Consider the following 26,316-nt stretch of genomic DNA (forward strand, 5'->3'; position numbering starts at 1 on the left):
AATTATTTCCATTATATTAGCTGAAGAGAAAAATGAATGACAGACTAAAAATGATAGATAAGGAAATGAGAAATAAAAATTAAAAGCCAAGTTTAGAGATGACCTGCAGATTCAATTACTAACCTTATGAGGCTTTACTCTTCGGCTCTGCTCTGTGCAATAGCACTTAAAACTGGTGAATTCATGGTTTAGCCAGGTATACTTACAAATCTGTGTTATAAGTGAACACGCAAGATAAAAATAGTATCGAATTGATGGTGTTATAGTGACAGAAGTATGTTCCTTTGAGGAACTGGCCTTTCTCCACCAAGTGCTTGCCAATCACATGACCCAACCTTTCACATCACAAGATTGACATGAGGCCAGAGAACCCATCCTCCTGAATATTGTAATTGATTTAGAGTTTGTTTTTGCCATACAAAATATTTTTTAGTCAAATTTGTCACCAATTTCTGTTATTGCTTCTCGACTTTGAGTTTATTAGAAAATATTGGCTGGGCGCGGTGGCTCACGCCTGTAATCCCAGCACTTTGTAAGCTGAGGCAGTTGGAGCACCTGAGGTCGGGAGTTCAAGACCAGCCTGACCAACATGGAGAAACCCCATATCTACTAAAAATACAAAATTAGCCAGGCGTGGTGGCACATGCTGTAATCCCAGCCATTGCACTCCAGCCTGGGCAACAAGAGTGAAACTCTGTCTCAAAAAAAAAAAAAGAAAATATTTTCCTATTCCCAGTTTATTAAATTATGCACTTGGGTTTACTTCTAGTATTTACTTATATTTATTTGTATAGTTTATCCTGGTGTGTGGTATGAATCAGTTTGATCTTTTTTCATAAAACTCTCCAGTTACATCAACCACACTGATTTAAAAATTCCTCTTTTCTTAAATGTATGGCCTTTATCATGTGTTATATTTCCATATGCACTCAGTTCTTTGAAGATAATGTGTCATTTCTCTCTGAATGCTTTTAAGATATTTTTATTTTGTTTTATAGCAATTTTGCTATGATGTGCTTGGTTATGGTTTTCTTTTTATTTATCATGTCTGTGGTGTGTAGCACTTACAAAATTGTGATTAAATGTCAGTTTTGAAAGATTCTCAGCTGCTATCTTATCAAATATTTCTGCTGGCCCATTATCTCCATTCTCTTTTTGAGATTCCAATTACACATAGAATCTGTGTGTAATAAATTAAGGTTTATGTTAGATCTTTTTATTTTGTTCCACTCATCCCTTATTTTCTTTACAGTATTTTCCAAACATCTCTCTGTGTTTGTCTGTATATTTTCATTAGATATATTTTCTAATTTACTAATCCTCTCTTTATCTGTGTCTAATCTAATGCAAACATTGAGTTCTTAATTTTCAGTTACTGTATCTTAACTCATTTATTAATATATAATTCATATATAATATAATTCATACATCATATAATAATTCACCTATTTAAAGTGTACAATCAATAGATTTTAGTATATTCACAGAGTCATATAACCACCACTACAATTAATTTTATAACATTTTTATTATCAAAAAAGAAACCCCATACCCATTAGCAGTCATTCACCATCTTCTCCCAACTCTCCAACCTCTGAGCCCCACTAATCTGCTTTCTGTGTCTATATATTTGCTTTTTCTGGAAATTACACATAAACAATCATAAAATACGTGATCTTTTGTGACTGGATTTTTTCACTTTGCATAATTTTTCTCAAGTTCATCTGTCTTACAGCATGTGTCAGTACTTTATTTTTGCTGAATAATACTCAATTTTATCGATATACCACATTTGGTTTATACATTCATCAGTTAATTGACATTTGGGTTGTTTCCACTTTTTGGCTTTTATAAATAATATTGCTATAAACATTCCCGGACAAATGTTCATATGAACATAACTTTTATTTCTATTGGATATATACCTAGGAAGGGAATTGCAGAGTATTATGATTTGACTTTTTGAGAACCTCCTGGACAGTTTCCGTACAGACTGTACCATTTTACATTCCCATCAGCAGTATATGAGAGTTCTAATTTCTCCATATCATCACTAATTATCACGTGTTATTATCTTTCTTTTTATTATAGCTATCTTAGTAGGTGTGAAGTGGCAGTTGTATTTTATAGTTTGGAATTTCTTTTTCATTAAAAGAATAGTTTTCAGTTCTCTCCTGATATTCTCTATTATGGCATCTAATTTCTTGAACAGCTATTTGAAAGTCCACATGGGATAATGCAATACATGAACTTCCTGTTGCCTGTTTCTATTACGTACTTGTGTATATTATGTGTGTGTGTATATATATATATATATATTAGCTCTGGTCATGTGGGCTTTTCCTCAGTATCTCTAGCAATTTTGGATTGAATGCTGGACATTGTTGTGAATAATCACAAATGCTCTGAATGATTTTATCTTCTATAGAGGTCTAAATATTCTTTTTGGCAGGGAGTTAGAGTAGTGACAGATTACCAGACTCAAATACGTGATTGATTTTATTTGAAACTTGGCAATATGCTTTGTGAGAGCTTGTCTTTTCTACTTTACCTCTGCTCCTGAGGTGTAGCTTTCTAGGATTTCCAACTTACAGGCTGGCATATTTATCAAAGGCCTGCCTCCTTGGTAAGCAAATCAGAAATAAAATTCTAAGACCCCAATTATCTGAATGAATTCCTCCTCTCAACCAACAGCATTCCAAAGTTAACCTGAATAACTAGTTCAGGCCATGATAGGAAGTGGGAGTTGGACATGCCTAATTTTACCTCCTGTCTTTTGGAATTCAGGAAAAGCCAACCAACATTCACATCAACACAGACTTTAAGTCTGTTAAGAAACATTTACAGTCTATTCTCTCTGAAGTCAGCTACCTGGAGTCTTCAGCTGAATGATAAAACTTTGGTCTCCACAACCCCTTATTGTAACACAGACATTCCTTTCTACTGATGCCAGGTGTTTAGATAATTTCACTCTTTCAAGCAATTGCCAATCACAAAATCTTTAACTGTTCCTGTGACCTGGGAACCCCCACTTTGAGTTGTCTTGCTTTGCACATTGAATCAATGTACATCTTACATGCATTGATTGATGTATTATGTCTCACTAAAACGTATAAAAATGCAAGCCGTACCACAAGCACCTTGGGAACATGTCATCAGGATCTTTCAAGGCTGTGTCATGAGTATGTCCTTAACCTTGGTGAAATAAACTTTCTAAATTGATTGATGCCTGTCGCAGATACGTTTGGGTTTACAACCCTTAACTCTAATTTTTGTCCCCATAAAATTGCCAATAGTTCTGTGTAGCTACTTCAACTTGCAGTTGACATTGCTGCTCAGCCTCAAGGGTGTTAGAGGCACAGTGTACTATTAGGTTTACCTCTCTGTGTTTCTCATCTTTCCAGGAGCATGGCATCTCAAGTCTTAACTGCCTTGGTGGTTCTCTGATGCTTCACATACAAACACACGTACACAAAACTGCTTCTTTTTCTTCTTCTCCTTTTCCTTCTACTCTTATGCCTCTAGCTTCCACTCCTCCTCTGTCCCTCCTCCTTTTTATTAATTACCCAGCTTTTTGTACTTATTCTCAGTGGTGGGGTTGGTATACAACAACCTAATTCATCATTACAGGAAGACTTCCATGCACTTGGATCCATTTTTGTATTTTCTATTCGGTTCCATTAGTCTATCTAGTCATGCCCTGTTGCCACCCTGTTTTAATTATCGAGGCTTTAATAATACATTTGTTATCTGATAGGGTTAGTGCATGAGTGCATGTTTGTGTACACATGCATATACACACACACAGCTTTTTTTTAGTGTTTCCCAGTTATCTTGTCTGTTTATGCTTCCAAATAAACAGTATATTCAAGTTCTTTTAACTCCAGAAAAAAATATAATATGTATATTAAGATAAGGTTAAATTTGTAAATTTACTTAGGAACAACTGGCATTTTTCTAACATTTACTATTTCTATTCAAAAACATCTACTCGAGTTTACTCTATGCACTTCAGGAGATATAATTTTCCTCACATAGAAGTTAGACATTTTTTGGGTGAAGTTTTTGCTTAGGTATTTTAAATTGTAAATGGAATCTTCTCTTTCATTCATCCTCTAACTGATTGTTATTCATATATGTAAAGAGTAGTGATGTAATTTCTTGCATATTTATTTTATATCTTGCAACTTTACTAATTTGTTTTGTTTATGGTAGTTTTCCGTCAATTATTTTTCCAGAAAAATAACATAGTGTACCAATTGAGATGGTTTCACCTTATTCTTTCAAACTCTGATGTTTCTAATTGCTGTCTTGTCTACTTGTATGGACTAATTTCTACAATATAACATTAAATTTTGGCAGAGAGACTAGGCATGTTGTCTTGTTCTTCCTTTCACCAGAAAGAATCTAGAGTATCTCCATTGAGGAAGATCTGGCTTTTGGATTAAATATCATTTTAAGGATGATAATGATTTTAAAATTTAAATGATATTTAAAATGACGATTTTAAGGATTAATCATTGATGATTATTGAGTGCTTTTTGCATCACTGGGTATTGGGTTTTGTTAAGTGCCTTTTTGCCATTTAAGAAAATGTTCTTATTTTTTTTCCACAGCTCTATTAATGTGAATTATATTGATTGTTTTCTTAATATTGAATCGTTTTTTGTTTATGCAATAAATCCTACATGTTGTGAGGTATTATTTTAAAATATGCTATTAATTCTTTTTGCTAATATTTTATTTTAGAATTTTGCATACCTATTTATAAGTGGGAATAGTCTATGGTCTTCTATTTTGTACAGTTTTTAAGATTTTGATATGAATTCTACATTCAATTCATTAAAAGATTTTAAATATTTTCCTTATTTTTTCATGCTTTGGAATAGTTTATATAGCATTTGGATGATCTAGGATTTAAAAGATTTTTAAGATGTCACTCTGAAACTTTGCGAGGGTGCTTCTTTATATCTTTATTTTTTTCTTTTAAGTTTGGTCCATTTAGATTCTATGTTTACTGAGATCAATTTTAGTAAATTAAATTTTCCTATAAAATGCATTTTTAAGTATTTCAATAAATTTCTATATAGTTGTGCAGAAAAGTCTCTTTTGATGTTAATTCCTCTCTTTGGTGGCTCTCATTATCCTCTCTTTGCTCTTTCTTATTATGTATGCTATTATTTTTTACTTTCTCACATTTAATTTATTTAATTTTATTGATTTTTAGGGAACAAGATTTATTTATTCATAAATTCTGAGTTTTTTGCTTGTTAATTTTTTAACCTTTAATATTTCTTTTCTTCTAATTTCTTCATTTTTCTAATTTATGGCAATAGCTGTTACTCCCAGTTAATACCTATCAGGCAATTAGAAAGCATTCTATTTCCATATACTCTACCTTTCTTCTCTCATTTTTGTAGTTAACATTTATTCAGATGATCAGGGCATATATTAAGCATATACTATTCTATCACCTTTATATCCACCATCACCTCTACAGTTAAATATCTTTAGTGGCCTTATGGTGAACCTGCCCCAGTATTTCCCAGTTGTCTGAAATTCATTTTCTACTTGATTCTTGGAAAATGTTCCTTGAGGTCTTACATACTCATAGCCTTCTCTATGACATATGTATATATATTATGTTGTGTGTGTGTATATATATGTATACACATATGTCTATGACATATGGTATAATTTATCATATTTATCATATGGCATTAATTTACCATATTTTCAATTCCATTTGATTTTTAATATTTTTTTCCTTTCCGTTTTCTATTTCTCTTACTGTATTTTCATTGGTGTTTATTTACTTTTGTTCTTTCCAGTTTAGTCTTCTGAATTTTTTCTCTCATTTTCAATTTTTTTGTTTACACTTGTTTATTTTTAATTATTACAGATACTAGTTGTATAGTTGTATATATTTATGGGGTACATGTGATATTTTGATAAAAGCATATAATGCATAATGATCAAATCAGGGAAACTGGGATATTCATCACCTCAAGCATTTATCATTTCTTCGTGTTAGGAACATTCCAATTTTATGCTTTCAGTTATTTTGAAATAATCTTATTCCTTCTATCTAACTGTATTTTTGTATCTATTCACCATGCCCTCTTTATCTCCCCTCCCCACTACCCTTCCCACCCTCTGGTAACCATCATTCTACTCTCTATCTCCATGAGTTTAGTAATTTTTAGCTCCCACATGTTAGTGAGAACCTCAATATTTGTCTTTCTGTGTCAGGCTTATTTCACTTAGCATAATGTCCTCCAGTTCCATCCATGTTGCTGCAAATGACAGAATTTCATTCTGTTTTTATAGCTGAGTAATATTCTATTGTGCATCTACGTGTACTACATTTTCTTTATCCATTCATCCACTGATGGACACTTGGGTTGATTCCATATCTTGGCTATTGTGAGTAGTGCTGCAATAAACATGGGAGTGAAGATATCTCTTTGATGTACTGATTTCCTTTGTTTTGAATATATACCTAGCAATAGGATTGCTGGATCACATGGTAGTTCTATGTTTTTGTTTTTTGAGGAACAGAGAAAGAGGAACCCTCTACAATGTTGGTGAGAATGTAAATTGGTACCTCCACTATGGAGAACAGTATGGAGGTTCCTCAATTATTTCTTGAGCTCTGTTTTCTTTCTTTTAGTATCCTCCTCTTGGTTAGCCTTTTAATTTTCGCCTTGTCTGATTGATTATGCAACCTTTACAGTTTTTATTATTTTTCTAATGTTCTTTAGCTGGTTTTGAAATATTAAGTAAAAAAAACTTTTATTGGCCTTTTTGCTATATTTTTCTAGTGGATCTTCACTGTTCATTATTGTGTCAGTCAGCACATGTACGAAATAAAATGTCTTTGCTTACAAGACATTTTATTCTGGAATTATTTTCTGTTGCTCATGTTTTATTGAGATGGATTATATTATATTTTAGGGGTTATAATGTAGAGGTGGTAGCAGACCAGAATAGCCTTCCTAGATTCATGCATGGCTTTAAGACCCCTTCTTCTTTTGTTTCTGCAAAATATTTACAAATAGGACCTCTTTGTACCTTCTGCTTTCTCTGGTCCCTTCTCTCCTTTATATCTAGGACTTCTCTCCATTTTCTATTTATATGGATTTGAATTCTATTTTCAGTAGACTTTACTTAGTGTGGGGTTCTCTTCTTACAGCAGGAAATTTTGGTCGACTATTTCCAGAGGCTCTGGGACTTGAATGCCCCTGCATAATCTGATTTCACTTTAGTTTTTCTACACCCATCTACAGAGTTGCTGCTCTGTAACCTCTCTCTAGTTTTGGCAATTATTCTCAGACCTGCCTGCTAGGTTTCCATCCAAGAGCAGACTTCTGCTTTAGTAGGTGAGTACTTGTGGATTCTTGGTACTCCAGCTCACAGAAAGTTGGAAGTTCCCCCTTTCTCCTCTCTGTTACTGCCAATAGTTGGTAATTTTTCTTGCCTATCCATATTCTAGAATTTGTAAGAATGATCCTTGTGTTTGTTGAAGATAACCATGAGGTTTTACTTTTACTATTCTAGATGCTCTAACCATTTTGTAAGGGGAATTGGGATGGTTTAAAAGTCTGCACTGATGCTGCCATGTTGCCCTGACTAAAACCTAAATCACTTTCTTTATTTGGTTTTGGAGAGACATCATACTACACTGTCTTTCTATCCTATCTCACTAGGCTGGTTTTTCTGAGAATTATTTGTTCATGGTGTGAGGAGAAATTTCGTGTTTACTCCCTTCCCTAACACCCTGGCACACACTTATGAGATAATCTATATTTGTTTAAAATGTTACCCTTGACACACACTAAGTATACGCACATATAGAATATCCCTCATAAGTTCCTTATGTTGTTTGTACTTTAAATATTGATACATTTTGATGTAAACATTCTAGGCATATCTACTTAACTGCATTTTGTTATCATACTGATAGAACTTCATTCTGCCATTCTGCTATAGGGCAGTTACAGTTTATTATGAGATCAGAAACTAAATTAAACCAATGCGCTTGGTCATGTCATGTTGCTGTCTCAAACAATATGCTTTTGAATGTCATATATAGCTTGTTTCTCTTATGTCTAAACTTCACAAGATATACATGTATATTGTGGGGAAGGCAGAGAGAAGGAAAAAACCCAAACCGGATTACAGAAGAAATTACTATTCCTTTGGCATTTTATAAGATATTCTATAATATTTTGATATAATGTTTAAACTTACTTTCTCTCTGCTTTGTGACTGGCTAAAATCACAGAACTATTGTAGCATTCTCACCTAATGGGTTCAAGGCTATGTATCACATCCTTGCATTACAGCATCCTCTGTGCCCGTTCACATATGTACTCATTCATTCTAAAAACCATCTGTACCTCATAATGCAAGTGGAGACAGGCCCTGAGGGTTTACTATCTAACAACGAAATCCATTTATTTAGTTTTCTAACCAAAATAATGCTTTCTCATTCAAGAGATGTACTTGTGCATCTGCTATTTATTTGGCATGCCTTTCCCCTCTCTATTACTCACTTCACAGTTTTTGTTTAGCAAATGCATTGGGTGAAATGAATAAAGATATGTAGACCAAAACAGTAGGAAGTGTTAATTGTCATCAAATAGCCAAGTTCTGAGTTTATAAGAGAAAGGTATAGTTTGATACTCCAGCCACTTTAGGGTGGATCTTTCTAAGATGGCCACATTCTGTTTCTAATAGACAAATTTCTTTGATCTATATGGAATAATTTAATTTATGAATAATTTACGCACCAGAATTCAAATAAAACTGACAATGTTTGAGAACAAACTATTGACCATGCCCTTCTCTTATTTTATACTGTGGTTTACAAGTGATATAAAATGTAATATTTTAACATAAACTCACAAGTGTCAAGCATGCACTCATTTTAAAAACGGACTGGCCATCAGGAAAAAAGATTAGGTAATGAAATTCCACATTCTGACCCACTGTCTTCTGAATGCCCATTTATTTGTTTATGTGAATAAAAGCAACTACTTAAAACTGTGTCATTCTCAATGCCAGTGCAGAGTGGGAAATAAGGTAATCATTCCTACCTTTTTGTTCTGAAATTCACCCCAAAAAAACACAATAAATGCAAGTTTTCATGGTCAAATGTATTCTCATTCATTATCATCTAGCTTTCAATTCACAGCTTGATACATCTAAATTGTCAGACAATGGAGAGAGAGATTTGAGAGGAACACAAAGGAAGGAGGAAAAGAGATTCTTCAAAAGGATGAATCTGTGAAGGGCAAATGACTCAGAAAAATCTTCATACACTAAAAATTACTTTTTAAAAGTCCATACCCATCTACTTTCTTGTATTTCTCTACTTGTGTCCTAATTATTCATTTTAAGATTTAATTGTCTATTTCTCTTCTGTCCCTCCCTGCCTCTCCCCCTCCCTTCCTCTTTCACTTGTCTCCTTCCATCTTTATAGTGGGTAAAAACTCCCACTGAAATGCTTCGTTTGGGTCCTAAGCAAATCTGCAACTCCACTGGATCCCAGTATCCCTCCTGTACAGGACCATCTTCCATTCTAACTTCCTTCAGTTATGGCCAAATAGATGGCTCTATACCTTTGAGCTCAAGTAAAACATGCTGTGAAAATAAACTCAATTTGCTTATCTGGAATATCACGTGAGAATACACTGACCATATTAACGCCATATATTTTATTGCTTTGAAGTGGGTTATCTTAGATCCTTAGTTATGTCTTGCTTTTTAAAGTTAAGGTATGCATAGAATGGCAGAACAAAAGTAACAAAGTGTCTGTTTGGATGAAAATAACTTTAAAATTTACAATTAATTTTCATTGCTATAACTTCTAGAAAACACAGCAAGGAGGGCTAAAGGTGAAGGTGCTGAGAAACACAAATCCTGTCTCAACTGGATGTCTATTATAGATTGAATATGAATATATGGAGGCAGCCAGTAATGTAGAGTGCATTTTAATAACTTTTAAAAGAGTTAAATGATCAAATCCCTAAAGATACAGCATTTTTCTTTTTCTTTGCCCAGGAATCTGTTTTGGAAGCCAATTCAATGATTACTACTAGGACATGGAATTTTGATATCCATTTGGTACTGATTTACACCAGTATTTTTAAGGCTGCCAACAAGAAAGTCCAGAATTTCATCAGGCAGCCAAAATTCCACAAGAGACAACTGTCTTTTATTTTATAGCTTATGAATTTGGGGCTTAATATGATTTTCCACTAACAAGTTCTGTACCCCCTCCAGAGTGCTAAAGCCAGTGCATAGATCAGCAAAGTAATCCAGAACATATGAGGCAAGTTAATATTAAACTTGAAGGAAAAATGTACAAATTATATTGTTTACTTAGGAAAAAAAGCACTCTAGTTGAAAGAGCTGACATACGATTTATTGCAAACACTTAACCAGCGTGTTCACATTTTTACCCCCATTCCCACTTGTAGTACTTGTTTGGTGGCATTGTGGCACTGGATACAGACTAATAAACCCATCAATTAAAAATCCATTAAATATTGGTAAAAAAGCTCTATTACATGTCTTCTCTTGTTATGCAATGGCTAGAAAACATACAGAATCACATCCATAATGAGTAAATAAATCACAGTAATAAATAACTAACTTAGGGAATAGGTAGATGAATAACTCTTTTTAAGCATAAGTAAATGAAGAACCTGTTTAATTAAAAACAACAAAATGTTCTTGGTTTCCAGAAATAATTCTATTGTGAAAAAAAAACTTCCATATATAATTAGGAAAATATAGTATAGGGTTTCTTTCTATGCTCAAAGCAATGTTTTCAAAAGAGAGATAATAAATACTGGAACACATAAATGATTAAATATGTGTGGGTTTTTTTTTTTTTACATAAGTAAGTCATGAAATCTTCTTCCCCAGATGCCAGGAAGAAAAGGAGAAACATATATCAGTCCCATAATATTTAAATTTTCTACTCCTAAAGAATTTTTCCTAGGATTTCAGGCTTATTCAAAAACCTTCATGTTTCATACAATTTGTAATACAGCTTTATACATTTGTTCTCAATCTGAGTCAGCATAGATAGATAATAGAAAATATCAGCATAGGAAGCTGTAGAATTATTTATCTACAAAACCAGATATCAAACACTGCACCCTGCAATATTTTTTAGTAAAGAGAAATTATGTCACAAAATTTCACAGATGAGGCCTATGGAAGAAGAACACAAAGGAACTATATCTGTAGTAGAAGCCCATCCTAACTACTAAGAAAGCCACACGATACCCTTTAGATTTCACATTAGAATTCCTAAACTGTTAGCCTAACACCTGGCCCTCATGCTGACCACGGGAAGAGGACTTCTGAACCACCATCGTCAGGATGCCGTCCACCTTCCTGAAAGGGATGAGAATCCGTGAGGGATTCCCAGGCTTATCAGAAAGAAGGCTAGAGCATTGTATATGAGCACCATCTAGCACTGCTATATTTCTAAAATAGTAATTGTACAGAGTCATTTTAACCATGTGCCAAACTGCTCCATCTAATGACAGTTAAAGCTGCACATATGTGTGAGCAAATGGTAAAAAGACTTCTGACTTCTATTCTTAACTTTTATAGTAGAAACATTTCCATAAAAAAACTTCATTTAAAAATATATTGCTAAATTACTGTATGAGATTTATCATTAGCTAATAACATGATTTTTATCTACACAAACTTTAAAAACTGACATTGAGTGGATAAATTATTTCACACAAAAGGTACTGTATCTAGAAGAAAATAAAATGAAAAAATTGCTATAAATTAACCTTTGAAATTTAATGTCCTTACCCACACCTACTTACTTATAAGACAAGACCTGAAAAAAAAGCCATTCTGTTTGTTCGTAAGAAGGCCAAGATAATATGTTTCAGGTGGTAGCAAACCACATAAATATTGCGAGTATCAATCCTGGCCCTCTATCAGGAACATGCATTTCTGGTTTATTGAATCATGAATAATTATTGATATTACCTATCATTATAAATCCTATTTGTTTCTCCCTATTGTCACAGAGTTATGACAAATTTCCTTCTGCATTTTTTATTAGTTTTCCAAAAGACTCCACATTGAAATTCAATTATGGCTAAACTCTACAGGTGTGGTATATGGGGAAAAATGGAGAACTACTCCTCTAAATATATCAGATCCACCGACTATTGCTTTATCTTAAAATGAAAGTTTATTCCTCTAGACTTCCCCTCTCTGCTATATGTTCTGACCTAAACTCATTCTCCATTTAGCCTTTACTAATTTGTTTTCGATATAGCGGTGTGATCAGCAGCAATGTGACCAGAGTACACTATATTTTGTTTCCATATAAACATTCTGGCAGTCAGTTAAGTTCACTGTGTCCTTTGGAAGTCTAATCATACAGACAACAGGTCTGACAGAATATACACTACTTAATATATACAAATGTGAGTCCTGAGAGCAACACATAAGGATTAAAAGAGGAAATAACTTTTCATTAAGGCTGGAAGAAATTTGAGAAACTTTAATGGGGAAGTTTTAAAAACTCTAACTAAATTACATCACTTGCTTTTAGATAAAAATGAGCCCAATCCCGAGTTGCTGGCTTGAAAACATTTTGTTCATTCATTCATGACCAATGGTGAGCAGGTACTTGGCATCCCAGTGGTTTCATATTTGAACTTCATCTTCTGCTTTAAGTTCATGGCATGTACCACTGATGTGTGTTCCTAATAATTCTCCTTCTGTCAACAGTGGAGACAAGGCAGGAGGCTGCATCGTCAATAGGGAAAGAGATGGAGAAAAACTGGGAGTCATGGCTTCTGGCAGAGAACCAAGATGGTAGGGGATGGGAGAGCGTGGGTGTTTCGGAGGCACCTGCCCCAGGTTTACTGCCGGCATTCTTGGTGGAACTGCTTTAATCCCAGGCTGGGCTACTGCTGTTATCAAAGAGGGTGGAAAAACAAAAGATTTCTTCTCTTTTGGAATGCCAGGCATATGCAAATGTTCATCCTTTAGTTTTGCAATATCATTAAATACTGAGGCAAGAGGTTGGAATTTGGGCTCCCAACTGAGAAGATAATTCCAGTGATAGTTGCCTTTTCCATCATGATCAGAGGTCGTCTGAGTTGAAAGAGCTGCACACCTTACTTCCTGATCACCTGAAATAAAGACAGACTCTTTTCTAACGTCAGCCAGGATGCTCTCTTTTGCCTCTCTCTTCTGAACTGTCTGGGGTAACACATTATTTTGAGCACAGGTGGTGCTGCAGCCTTCCCCTTGATCTCCTTCCCCAAATGTTTGGCTGGCTTCTGCTGTTTCGGCAGTCACCATCACATCGGTTTCCCCAGATAGGCAGGAGAGCTGGTCTGAGTCCCTCGGGATACCCGAGTCTGGCACCCTGGACTCGCGGTCACTCAGAGCTGAGTCTGAGCCCTTTCTGTAGGGATGCTCATTTATCCTCTGGATTTCCTTATCTTCTGCAGTTTCTCCTTCCACAGAACAGTGGCCACTGGAGTTTGAGTGTCTGTACAGATTGACAATATCCTTCTCCATGATACTTATTAAACTCAACCATTCCGGCGTGGCATCCACAGGGACCACCTCGTTACTGCAGTCGTCAGTTTTCTGGAAGGCTTTGAGCACACTGGCATCCCGGGTCACTCTCAAGTCCATATCTAAAGATGAGGTTTTCTTCTCCTCATAATTGTTTATTGTGTCTTTTTGTTTATGTCTTAAAATCATTACAATTAGAATGCAGATGAGTATCAGAAACACTAAAAAGGAGACCACCAGGCTGATTGAAAAGCTGCTGGCGAACACTGCCAAGGGTGTTCCTTCAGAGGAGAAAGACACATTCACAAAAACAGTGCAAGATGCAAACTTGGAGTCTGATTTGGGACTATGAGCGATTATTTTCATTTCCATGGTGTCTTCTTTGTTGAGTTGACTTTTTATTAGGGGAAGGGCTCTAATCAAATAAATATTTCCATTGGTTTTATTTACTGAAAAGAAAGGAGATGAGGTTCCAAGGGAGTAAAGAATGACTCCATCAATACCAGCATCTGCATCTGAGGCTTCCACTCTGCCAATCAACTGTCTGTCTTTATTCTTTTCTGGGAGGGTGAAAAAATACTGATCTTGAGTGAAAATGGGCTCAAATTCATCTATCCCTTCAATATCCACCCAGACCACTAAGGAGGCAGTTGCATCACCTTTGTCTTTGGCTTGGACTGTGAGGCAGTATTTATTGCCATTTTCATAGTCAAGGATTTGCTTAGCATGAATATCCCCTGTCAAAGGGTCAATGAGGAAGAGATCATGATCATAAGACATTCCATGAGTGAGAAAACAGGGTGATACAATAGAATAGGTCAATTCTCCATACGGACCAGCATCAAAATCCAGAGCATTTATAGAGCATATGGTAGAGGAAATAGGCAGATTTTCTGGAACAATACAGCTGAAGCTTGAGAACATAAACTGAGGTGCATGGTCGTTATCATCCAGGACATTGACAAACACAACTGCAAAAGAAAAATGTTTCTTTTCTGCATCTGAAGCTTGGACAGTTAAGGTGAATTTTGTCATTTCTTCATAATCCAGAGGTTTAATCAAATAAAGAACTCCAGTGTTTTCTTCTAAGTAAAAATGTCCCTTCTCATTTCCAGAGATGATGTTGTAGATGATTTCTGCGTGTGACCCTGTGTCACGGTCATTTGCTGAGACCACAGTGATGTGACTCCCTAGAGGGGTGCTTTCCTTGACATGGGTGTGATAGCTCAGGCTGCTGAAGTTTGGGGGATTGTCATTGACATCAAGTACTTGTATTGATATGACAGCTGTGGAACTCAATGGAGGGCAGCCACTGTCAGATGCCAGAATGACAAGCTCATGGCTAGCACTTGCTTCTCTGTCCAGACTGTGAAGCAACACAAGATAACCGACTTGCTTATAAGGATATTCTGAATGAAAGAAATTAGTTTCCACATGAAAATTGTTCTGTGAATTACCACTGATGATGGAATATTCAACATATGTGTTTTCACGGGTCCAGTCATGGTCGATGTTTGAAAACGTAACAAGCGTGCTTCCAACCAGAGCATCCTCACTTAGGCTAAGATTATAGGATTTGACTGTGAATTCAGGGGCATAATTGTTCATATCTTGTATTCCTATCTCCACTAAAGTAAGAGCTCTCAGGTCAGGATTTCCACCATCATTGGCTTCCACAAGAAATTGAGTTGTTGATATTGTATCCAGAAGTAATACGGGACTGATAGTAAATATTGTGCCTGAAAAATAAGACATAGTATTTCAACACTGTGAGGTGCAGTTTTGATGATCCATTTAATCGGCAGTTGACTATCCAATGTCTACTAATATGTGTTTAATTCTTTGTTAGATCTGTTAAGTCACAATGAACAATGACTCCAAATAGAAATACAAATTATTGTATTTATATGTTTATAACGTGTAAGATACAGAAATAATATTCATGACATTCACTCTGTGAAATATGTGTGCTGCTTGAGGTTGCTGTTGCCACAAATTCCTCTGAATTTTGTTTTTGTATAGTAAGTTGTTCCACTATTCTTAAAAAATATTTTTGTTTGTAAAATTTATACCCCATTCTACTACCCACAAACACATGTATAAAGATATTCTGGCATAAAGATACTTATTCTGGAAATACTTGTTGATATTCAAGCCAAATGAAAGCAGTAAAAATGATAATGCTGAGTTACTATTATACTATTGCTTAATTAGAGAGATGGGCTTTCCTACAGATCATGCAAGTTGATGTTTCCCTTATTGCTGAAATGTAGTTGATAAAGTTTATTGTATTAAATATAGAAATATTTAATTTTTATAAATATGTGTGTTAAAACATTTTTAAGATAAATATGTCTTAAGGATGGTCACTAAGAAAGAATACAGAATGCTGACATTTAAATGCCATGTTTCAGTTAGAGTCCCACCATGAACTAAATCGGCCATCATTTAATGTTTTAAAAATATTTGAATCAATAGCTTAGTGCGTTTAATGTTTTAAACATTGCATTTAATGTTTTTAACATTGCCTTTAATGTTTTAAACATTGCATTTAATGTTTTAAACATTTAATGTTTTAAAAATATTTGAATCAATAGCTCAGTGCAAAATTTGTCAATAGCACATGTCAAGTAAAAGTGTTGCTAAGGATTGAGTGCTCAGAAGAACTGCCTTGCACACTGTGATTTGCTGTGGCCAGGGTGGCAGTTGCCATCATCTGAGACTAGAGAAAGAGAGACAGACAGAGAGAGAAAAGACGGTGGGGTGGTGGGGTGGGGATACAGAGAGAAGAATAGAAGAGCCAAATTCCTGATATGTTTGTAATCATGCAGTAATCGTTCATCCACAGGCAGCATGATACAGGACGTACTTCTCCATTTACAACACCCGGTGGGCTTCATGCTGGTATTTTGGGACTAAATTCCCCTTTCAGGTAATCCCAAGGTTAATTTTTAAATGAACTCTCACTTGTGAAATGATGCAATGGTGGATAGAGATGGGGAACACAGAGTGTGATGTCTCCCAGGCCCTGTTATTTTCTAGTATGCTCTGGTAGGGACATTGTTTTGCTACTTATTCATCTTTATAAAATTTAGCTTTTAAATTAAATTAAATGTCCACTCACTGTTCAACTTTCTCTATATACTGTTTAATTGAATGTAGAATCACTTGCCTGAAGGCATTTCACAACCACGAATGTCTTGGTCTCTGATAAAAAGACAAAAAGCCTTGGGAAGCATCAAATAAACCAAAACACCACAGTGGTTTCCAGTTGGTAGAGATGCTTAAATAATTTTCCTTTTAAAATTATTCTTGTGCTTATTGAACATATAATGCTATTACTGATTTTTTTTAACTTGGCTTGGGAAGAAAGCATCCAGACTCTAGTAATATGAAGTCTTCAGCACTAACTTAATCCCTTCAACATCATTTTGATTCTTGCTGAATCCTGGGATAATTGCCTGAACTGTGCTTGGTTGGACGGATGTAACTGGGTGTTTATTATACTGGGGTCTCTGAATTTGTGAGCATTTACCAGCATTTAAACAGTGACATTTGCTTTCCAGCCACTGAGATGTTGGAGAAGAGAAATAACACTGGCATTTGCTATCGCAGCACTTCATGTGAAGAGTAATGAAACAGTCGTGCTTATAATTCCATGGGGGGTGGGGAGGTGAGGAACTTTTATAGAGGCATTTAGAAAGGGTTATTTCAGGTTTCTACTTTGAAACCCAAGCCTATGAGCATTAATGCAACTATAAATAACTCACCATTCTTAGGATCAATGGAGAATTCCTTAGAAGAGGATAGAATTCTGTAAGAAATGTTCTCATTGCTTTCTAAGTCTGTGGCTGACAGAGTCAGCACTGAATACCCCACAGGTATTGATTCAGGAACTGTGACCTGAGGGAAAAAGAGAAAAATAGGGACATTGTGCTTAAAGGCTGAAGGTATTTTCACAAACAGGGACAGAACATGAGGTCATTTTATTCATTTTGATTATGGAAACCATACAATACAACCTGACTTTGTTAGACATATTAATTTATGGAATTGACATATTAAAAAGATTGTGTGAATAGTCCCTGGATTCAGAAAAAAAGGTGCTGTTTTGTTTTGTTTTGTTTGAGATGCAATCTTGCTCTGTTGCCCAGGCTGGAGTGCAGTGGCGCAGTCTTAGCTCACTGCATCCTCTGCCTCCTGGGTTCAAGCGATTCTCCTGCCTCAGCCTCCAGAGTAGCTGGGACTACAAGTGCCTGTCACCACACCAGGCTAATTTTTGTATTTTTAGTAGAGATGGGGTTTCACCACATTGGCCAGGCTGGTCTTGAACTCCTTATCTCAGGTGATCCGCCCACCTCAGCCTCCCAAAGTGCTGGGATTACAGGCGTGAGCCACCACGCCTGGCCAGAAAAATATAAGTTTTAAAAATAATTTTATTCAGTTTTTTTTACTATGAAAAAAAGTTCTTCTAAACTATTTCTATGAGGCAGAAAATAGTTAATACATTCACTAATATATTATTCCATTACATGCATGGCATTAATTCAAGCAAGCCTTCACAGGGGATCATTACTTAGGTTACCCTCCCCTTGTGTTTACACTTAAATCTTGCATTTGCTACATTCAAAAGTTCTGGAGTCCATTTGCAAGTATTGAGTTGAATGCTATCCTTGCCCTTACTTCTATAAACATATATTATGCTCTAAAAGCTAAAATTTCCACTTTATAGTTTTGTTCGTGATTTTTTTTCTGTAAAATTTTAATCAATGCATTCCAAAAATATGCCTATGAAAGAAAGAATTTTCCCAAATTAACTGCAGATAATGCAAACAATCTTATCAGTGGTTTGCAAATATTAGGCAGGTTCCAATTGTCATGACAAACTGGACTACAACCTCTAAAAACTAAAAAAAAGAAAAATACATATGTAGTAAACTAAACCGAATGAGACATTCATTTCCATATGTACTTATAGACTCCGTGATATTAAGTGTAAAACCTGCAGCGTTAACTTAGGCACTACAAACAGTGAATGCTGTCTATCTGAATTAGTCTATCGGCGATGGAAGACTTACATTATTCTCTATTCTTTCTAGTTTTGGCTTTGGTTTCGGCATCTCTTTAAGCCCTTTACCTGATAGAAATCTTGAGAAAACACTGGTGGATTATCATTGACATCCAGCACACGGACTACAAGTGCTCCCTCTGTGTGGTGCACTGAATCAGAAATTTGGATGAGCAGCTCATATTCAGTCATTTCTTCAAAATCCAATGTTTTCACCAACACCACCACTCCAGTGTTCTGATCAATAGCAAACTTGGTTCCAGGATTACTCTCTTTGGCAAAACTGAATATGAAAGCTGAATTCAAATCCACATCATGAACTGACACATGAGTCACAATTACACCAGGCAAAGAATCTGAAATAGTCATGACCAGTGTCAGTCTCCATTAAAATTCATCCTTTGAAATACATTTCTTTAGTAGTTCCATCCAAGTATTTTTATTCTAAGTCCAATATGATTTGCTCTTTCTTGGCTTGATTTCTCATACAAAGCTCATTATGCACTGAACAAAAACTCTGAAGAATTTACGAGACCAATAAAAGTGAAAATTTACCACTGAGTAGGGAATTGAGGAGGTAGGGTATATTCAATTTTTATATTACATTATTTTCATTATATGCTTACAACACAATTCCAGTACCAAGAAACATTCTAAGCCACTTATTTATAATATACACTTTCTGTATCAAAATCATATCTTCATGGGGGATATGAATGGGATGAAAGGTATTACTCAGGACATTAATACAAAACATGGCATTTTCAAAAACAGGCCAGGTTTAAATATTTGGGCACTAATGTCCGAATTAGATACTTATTTCCTTATATTTATTTTTGTGCAATTATTTATTTTGGAGTGGTGCACACACTGCTTCCTTTTCTTAAATCTGACTCTCAAAATTATTAAGACTATAGAAAAACAAAGTCTACATAGTACTAGTGAGGAAAGCAAATCTCAAATATTATTCACCAAAAAATTACAAAATAGATGAAATGTTCAATGCCTCACTCACCACATATGTTCTGTAGCCTAAACAGCCCGTGAAAGGGACGTTTTTAAGCTTACAGATATGGTACAGCTAGAAAAAATATGCCAAGATGCTCAGAATAGTTCCATTGTATATGAAACCCATAATTTTCCATTTTCAAGCTTGAACACTCTCGATGTGCACCAACCACACCGTACCCTATTCAGTATGTTTTGATTTATGTAGTTTCTTCTTGTGATATATTTATATTAGGCCCATTGCTATATTTTAACACTAATTGCATGTGCTGAAAAATAGATCCTTCAATAAAATCAAATGAAAATATATCGAATATGCAAAAGGCAAAACTGGAGAATTTATTTTATTTGTAGGCTGTAATATTTGTAGATATCTCTATGCATAGACATGTCTGGAATATTTCCCTCTGTGAGAGGTTATGGTTGTAATTTGTTTAGAAAGTGAACATAATAAAATGTTAGAAACATTTTAGGAATTAATGTAGTATTACGAGTGAAGTAGAGAGGCAAGCGAGGGTCACCGTTATTTTCATCTTCAACTATAAAGACTTAGGTTATGTTTCACCAATGCAGCCATTGACCATGGACAACTTTGGGTCCACAGACTACGGGACCATTGTGTAACCCACAGACCCAAATAATGAAGTTTAACCAGCATCTCACTTAAAAATTTCTAGTTTCAACCTCTACCATTAGTGTGGTACAAACGTTGAAGATAAGGTTATTCTGGGAAAAATGATGGCTTTGTGCAATAAACATCTAATTCACTTCACTAATTAGTTGTTGTTCGTATCCTGAAAAGACTGACAGAGTTATGAATGCTGATTCTTCTTAGAGGAGGTTCACAGTGGTTATCACAGTCAACAAAATATGCTTCTTCATAGAGTAGATATAATTTGTAAGAAATGTCTGCATTATAAACAGATACTATAAGGGATGATGGTTGGAGCATGGGGACTTGGCCTCCAGCTGATCTGAGTGCAAATCTCAGCTTTAACATTTTACTCCTTTGACATTTAATATTTAACTTATGATCATCCATTTTTTTGTTCTGCAAAATGAAGACAAAAATGATCTAGTTTGCTTGGTTGTTGAGGATTAGCACTCATGTTAATACAGTGTCTGGCTAAAGAAAATAGTAAATGATATTATACAAGTTAATCAAAACCACTATGCCAAATTGTCACACTTACCTTCTGTAATTTCCACTGCTTCAGAGGGGAGAAAAGCTGGGGCATTGTCATTTATATCGGTCACCTGTACCTTGATTACAGTCGTATTAGAAAGCCTGGGCATCCCTTTATCTGTGGCTTGGACAATCAAGCTGGTTTGGAAAAAGAATCAAAGAATGTGATTCATCATCCAGGAATTAGAAAAACAACATAAATATCAAATATCTAGTTGAAAATTTTAAAATGAGCTGACTAGCTACTTTTATTTCTCTCTTGGATTTTCTAAATGGCATCATTTAAAATGTATTTCATAAGAATGGTACTCTGAAATTTATTTATTTTTGGCATGTTCAGAGAACCAAATCCAGCAAGCTGCCAGGGATCATGAGGCATTAATGTCAAAATGGACCATTTCGGAGAGCCAGACTGTAAAATTCAATCCTGTCCTGTGAAGAATAATCTTAAAAAATAGAAACACCAATACCTGTACTTTGGATAAGTAGACTGTTTCCACCTTGCCATGCCCTGGTCTGGATATTGCTACATATTTCCATCTTACTGAACCAACAAAAGATGTAGCCACTAAAAGATTGCTTTGTACTGATATTTTTGGATCCAAATAGCAAATCAATCGAAATGCTAGAAATAAGACAGGACACCGCTATGATGAACACACTTACAGAAGATGCATGATTGGCTAGGATTGTGAAGTAGAGGTAAAAGTCCATGATCTGAAAGAATTTACATAGACTAATTTAATTTCTCTTGGATGATGCTACAATGAGCTTCTCCATCAAACAAACTACAAACCTTGTTACTGTCTTCAACTTCTCCCTTTCTCTCACCACCCTTCCAATGTTCAACTAATTATGTATCTTATCGGTATTACCTCCTGGATGTCACTTGGATTAGTGTCCCCAGCCATTTCACTCCTACATTCAGAGCCCTCATGTATGGTAATCAGCACATTTTGCTTTGTCTGGGAGTGAAGAATTTCCTGGGACATGAGACTTGCAGTGTTTTTAAAACCAAGATACTCCAGGCAAACTGGACATGGGACTTTCAGGGCTACATCCACTAAAGTCCCAGGCAAACCTGGACAAGCCAGTCCCCTGTAGCCTCAGCCCCTCACCATTTTTACCTGGAATGCTCTATATGTATTGTATCCTTTCTCACCAGGAGGACCTGATAAATTACCAACCTCCCTACTGTGAGTCTCCTCTTGTTCCATCCACCCTCTATATTGCGCTCAATTGCTCTAACTAAGATCCTAATTTGAAAACCTGACCTCCCTATTTAAAACTCTTCTTTGGCTCTCCATGTCTCTAAGAGGTTATCCAAACCCCTGAACATGTTCACATAAACTTCTTTGTTCTTGCTTTTACATGGAATCTCAGCCCTTACACCTTCTTGGTTTTTCAAATCTCACATCTCTGTGAAGTTGTCATGGACCTTTCATTTGATTTAAATGCACCTTTATGTATTCGCATAGCACCCTGTACATTCTTCTGCCATAGCAATCATCACTCTTTTTTCTTAATAACATATTTGTCTGCCTCTTCTGTAAGTTTCTTATGGGCAGGGAGCTGCCTTATTTGCTTTTCTATAGTAAGTATTGAATGTTGGTTTCTCAAGATTTCCCCAAGGTTATACATATATTATATGACAGAGCTGGGATTCAGGCTTATGTGTTGGTCAACTGGAAACCTGTGCTTCATGATACTTGTTGAACATACCTCTCTTATTGTGTATATATCACATTCTAATGTATAATTATTGGCTTATTTTTCACTCCGCTCTGAACACGATGAAGGCTAGGAGGGTGGCTGAGTAATAAAATGAGTTATTAATTAGAAGATGCTCTTTATTTCAGAAGTGGAATTAGTCTCAGCTAGTTGTGGGAACCACCTTTTAAGAAACTATGTCTTGAAAGTTGATACACTTTCACTTTGTTTTCATTGTTAGAACGTTCACTTGATGAATGTTCTTTCTCTTTCCAATCCTAAATTTAAAAATGACATGAAATAAACATCAACTCCTTCTTGGTTTGAATTCCACTTAATATTAAATCATCAGGGCTTATCTACTATTCATGAAGAACACAGGCTGCCTTCTGCATTATCAGAGTTGGAATATTAGTAGAACAACCACCTGAATCTCACATTTCTGGAGCCTAACTTCTGGAATAATTATATGCTGAAAGTTTATTTTGTTAGTATGAATGTCAGTCAGATACATATGGAAATATTTTACCAAAAATAATCAACTCATACTGCTTTCTCCCCTGCTGCTTGCCCCTTCCAATGTCATCTAAAGTCTCAGCCAAGACATCAAAGTTAAGTTTCTACTAACTGTTCTACTGTAGCCATAATTACCGTTATTTTCACAATGTTACAACTTCAGGCATCCTACATAATGTCTTGTCAGATTAAAAAGAAGTGAGATTCTTTGATATGGAGAGAAATATGTTGTTTAGCATCAAAATAAATGGGAAAGGAAAAGGCTTCTCAATGACTTGAAGAACAAATAAAAAAATATGAAGGTAGATGTGCAGATATTCTGTACACAACCTCTGCAAGACTTTAAGCCATCTATGATGGCTCTTTCGCAGTTGTGAAACTGTTGGTTGTAGCCTTTCTAACTCACTCCATGTTCCACAACTGTTGCCCTGATTACTATTATCACTAGAGACAATAAATGAAACTGACCAGATTTAGAACAGGCCCATTCTAAGCCTTTTAAATTCAGAGCATTTTTCTCCTATTCTATCAACAATGGGAAGCTTCTTTTACCATGTTAAACTTTAAATAAGGCCTTTGACCAGGAAGGATCTTTTTGATTGTCTTAACAAGTACTAAACTTGTTGGTAGAGGATTTTTCAAAACTCTCAATTATATCTTAAACATCTAGCAGGAATTTTCTAATCCTTCTGAAATTCTGAAAAAAAAATAAAATATCAGCCACCAGCAGAAATAACTATGAAAAGAAAAACTATGATTTCTGGTTAAAGACAGCAAGCTGACTACACAGGTTTTATCTTCCCTTCCTCTCAAGATTCTTCTAAAATGATATCAAAAACCTTTTATAATAAGTTATAAGTCCATAAAGCTAAAAAATGAGGGAAGATATTAGTGGGTGAAATGAATGAGAAATATCAACAAATTCTGGAAGATACGAGCAGATTGAAGAGTGGTTGCAGATGAGTGGGCCAAAGGAAATCAGAGATTAAAATCCACTCAGAATGTACAACACCAAGAGTGGATCCCACTGAAAACTGTAAATCTGAGGGATAATGATGTGTCAGTGTAGCTTCATCAAAATGCACCACTCTGGTGGGGATTTTGATAACAGGGGAGGCTGTGCATGTGTGTGGGCAGGGATATACAGGAAATCTCTGCACCATCTCTCAGTTTTGCTGTGGACCTAAAACCACTCTAAAAGAAATCTTTTAAAATGCATTCAGAGGAGCATAAAGATACGTGAGGAGCAGAGTTGCTCCCAGGTCACCAAGGAGAGGCTCAAGACATGGCAAAAATTGCAGTGAGGTATTGAGATAAAAATAGGAAGAATATTTTAAATTCAGATTATTTAAATAGAAAGATTATGTATGTTATTTTAAATACAGGGTAGTTTTGTCCCTCTTGCCCATTACTCCGCATTCTCAGCCAAATAATGCCTTTGGTTCATACTTGGGGTTAGTAATATTGAAAGACCTTCTCTGGAGAACTGAAAGTCCCCTCCCAAAGAAAAGTAAACTCCATATACTGCCATTTGTATGTCATCCTGAAAAATAGTCGACTTCCCCTGTGGTGCATTTGAAAGTAAAGTGTGCTAGTCAAGTCCCTCTAGCCCACTCAGAGGTTCTAATGACTTTGACATTGCCTCACTTATATCTAAGAATCAACACTTATTTACAGAAAGCCTTCACCATGAAAAAGAGAGCTCAATATAGACAAATAAAAAAAAGGAACCCAGTGGAAACAGATATTGAAAGGAACAAAAGAAAATTTAAAACAATTCTAATTAATACCTTGGAGAGATATCAGAAGACAACATATGCATAAAACAAGAGTTGGATATTATTTAAAAAGTCAAACATCAAAGAAGAGCTTTTAGAAGTAAAAACAAGTATATAATATCCTCTCAATTTTTAATTAGAAAATAAAAAAGAAATTTTAGAAGATTAAAATTCAGGAAATATCTTCCCAAAATACAACAACAAAAACTAAACCCACACACAAACAATAAATGGAAAGTAAAAAATAAAATATAACTAACAAAGAATCCATCTAGGCAATCCAATACCTAATTGAATAGGATTCAGGAAAATGAAACAGGGCAAAACAACAAAACAAAACTAAATAAAGGGGAGGAAATTTTCAATGAATTTTCCTTTTCAATAATACAAGAAAATTAAAAGAAATATGTCTTTTTATTAAAAGTGAACACTGAATACACAGCACAAGGAGAAACCCACATCAAAATATGCAATCATATTTTAAAATACTATGGATGATAAGTATAACCTATAAATTTCTAGAGAGAAGGAAAAATTATACAAAGTAAAAGAATCAGAATGGTGGCCAGGCACAGTGGCTCATGCCTTTAATCCCAGCACTTTGGGAGGCTGAGGCGGGTGGATCATAATAAGGTCAGGAGTTCGAGACCAGCCTGGCCGATTTGGTGAAACCCCATCTCTACTAAAAATATAAAAATTAGCTGGGTGTGGTAGTGGGCGCCTGTAGTCCCAGCTACTCGAGAGGCTGAGGTAGGAAAGTCACTTGAACCCAGGAGGCAGAGGTTGCACTGAGCTAAGGTCAGGAGTTCGAGACCAGCCTGGCCAATTTGGTGAAACCCCATCTCTACTAAAAATATAAAAATTAGCTGGGTGTGGTAGTGGGTGCCTGTAGTCCCAGCTACTTGAGAGGCTGAGGCAGGAAAGTCGCTTGAACCTGGGAGGCAGAGGTTGCACTGAGCCAAGATCACACCACTCCAGCCTGGGCGAAGATCAAGACTCCGTCTCAAAAAAAAAAAAAAAAAAAGACTTAGAATGGCACCAGACTTGTTAATAGCAACACTGGGTTTCAGAGAATAACACAGCAATGTCTTCAAAATTCTAAAAGATACTTTCAACTTCTGTATTGTCCATTGCATATATTACATGAAAGAGTAGAATAAAGACATTTTCAGACATGCAAAGGCTCAGATAATTTACTTCTGTGGCACCTTTTCCTGCAAATCTATTGGAAGAGAAAGACATGGGATCTGGAAGCGCTGGCCTGACCTAGGAGAGCTATAAACCAAAGTTATTGGATCTCAGCCTTGCAATAGGTTTATTAACCCAAACTGTTCATGCTAGATGGAGAGGGCATAAAGCAGTAGGAACCAGGTCTTCATGAAAAAAGAGGGCTTGATAGAATATTTGATGAAAGGCAGTTAGAGGATAAATTAGATGCAGATAACAGAGCTTATGGGATATTT

General features: G+C 35.5%; 1 protein-coding gene and 1 long non-coding RNA gene across 2 annotated transcripts in view; one reads left to right on the forward strand and one right to left on the reverse strand.

Moving 5' to 3' along the window:
* LOC134730293 (uncharacterized) overlaps positions 1-26,316 on the forward strand; it is a 462,039-nt gene that overhangs the window by 416,762 nt on the left and 18,961 nt on the right. The window contains exon 11 of the long non-coding RNA XR_010112048.1: positions 16,436-16,519. This is a non-coding gene — a long non-coding RNA (uncharacterized LOC134730293). The remainder of the gene's footprint in view (positions 1-16,435; positions 16,520-26,316) is intronic.
* Positions 1,436-26,316, reverse strand: part of DCHS2 (dachsous cadherin-related 2) — a 271,974-nt gene continuing 247,093 nt past the window's right edge. The window contains exons 17-20 of the mRNA XM_024928710.4: positions 20,857-20,987; positions 18,725-19,011; positions 17,358-17,490; positions 1,436-15,326 (exon numbers count right to left, since the gene is read on the reverse strand). Of these exons, the coding sequence (XP_024784478.4) occupies positions 12,703-15,326; positions 17,358-17,490; positions 18,725-19,011; positions 20,857-20,987 (3,175 nt within the window). The 3' untranslated portion in view covers positions 1,436-12,702. The remainder of the gene's footprint in view (positions 15,327-17,357; positions 17,491-18,724; positions 19,012-20,856; positions 20,988-26,316) is intronic.

The sequence above is a fragment of the Pan paniscus genome, chromosome 3 (assembly GCF_029289425.2).
Source record: "Pan paniscus chromosome 3, NHGRI_mPanPan1-v2.0_pri, whole genome shotgun sequence".
In the NCBI taxonomy this organism is placed as follows: Eukaryota; Metazoa; Chordata; class Mammalia; order Primates; family Hominidae; genus Pan; species Pan paniscus.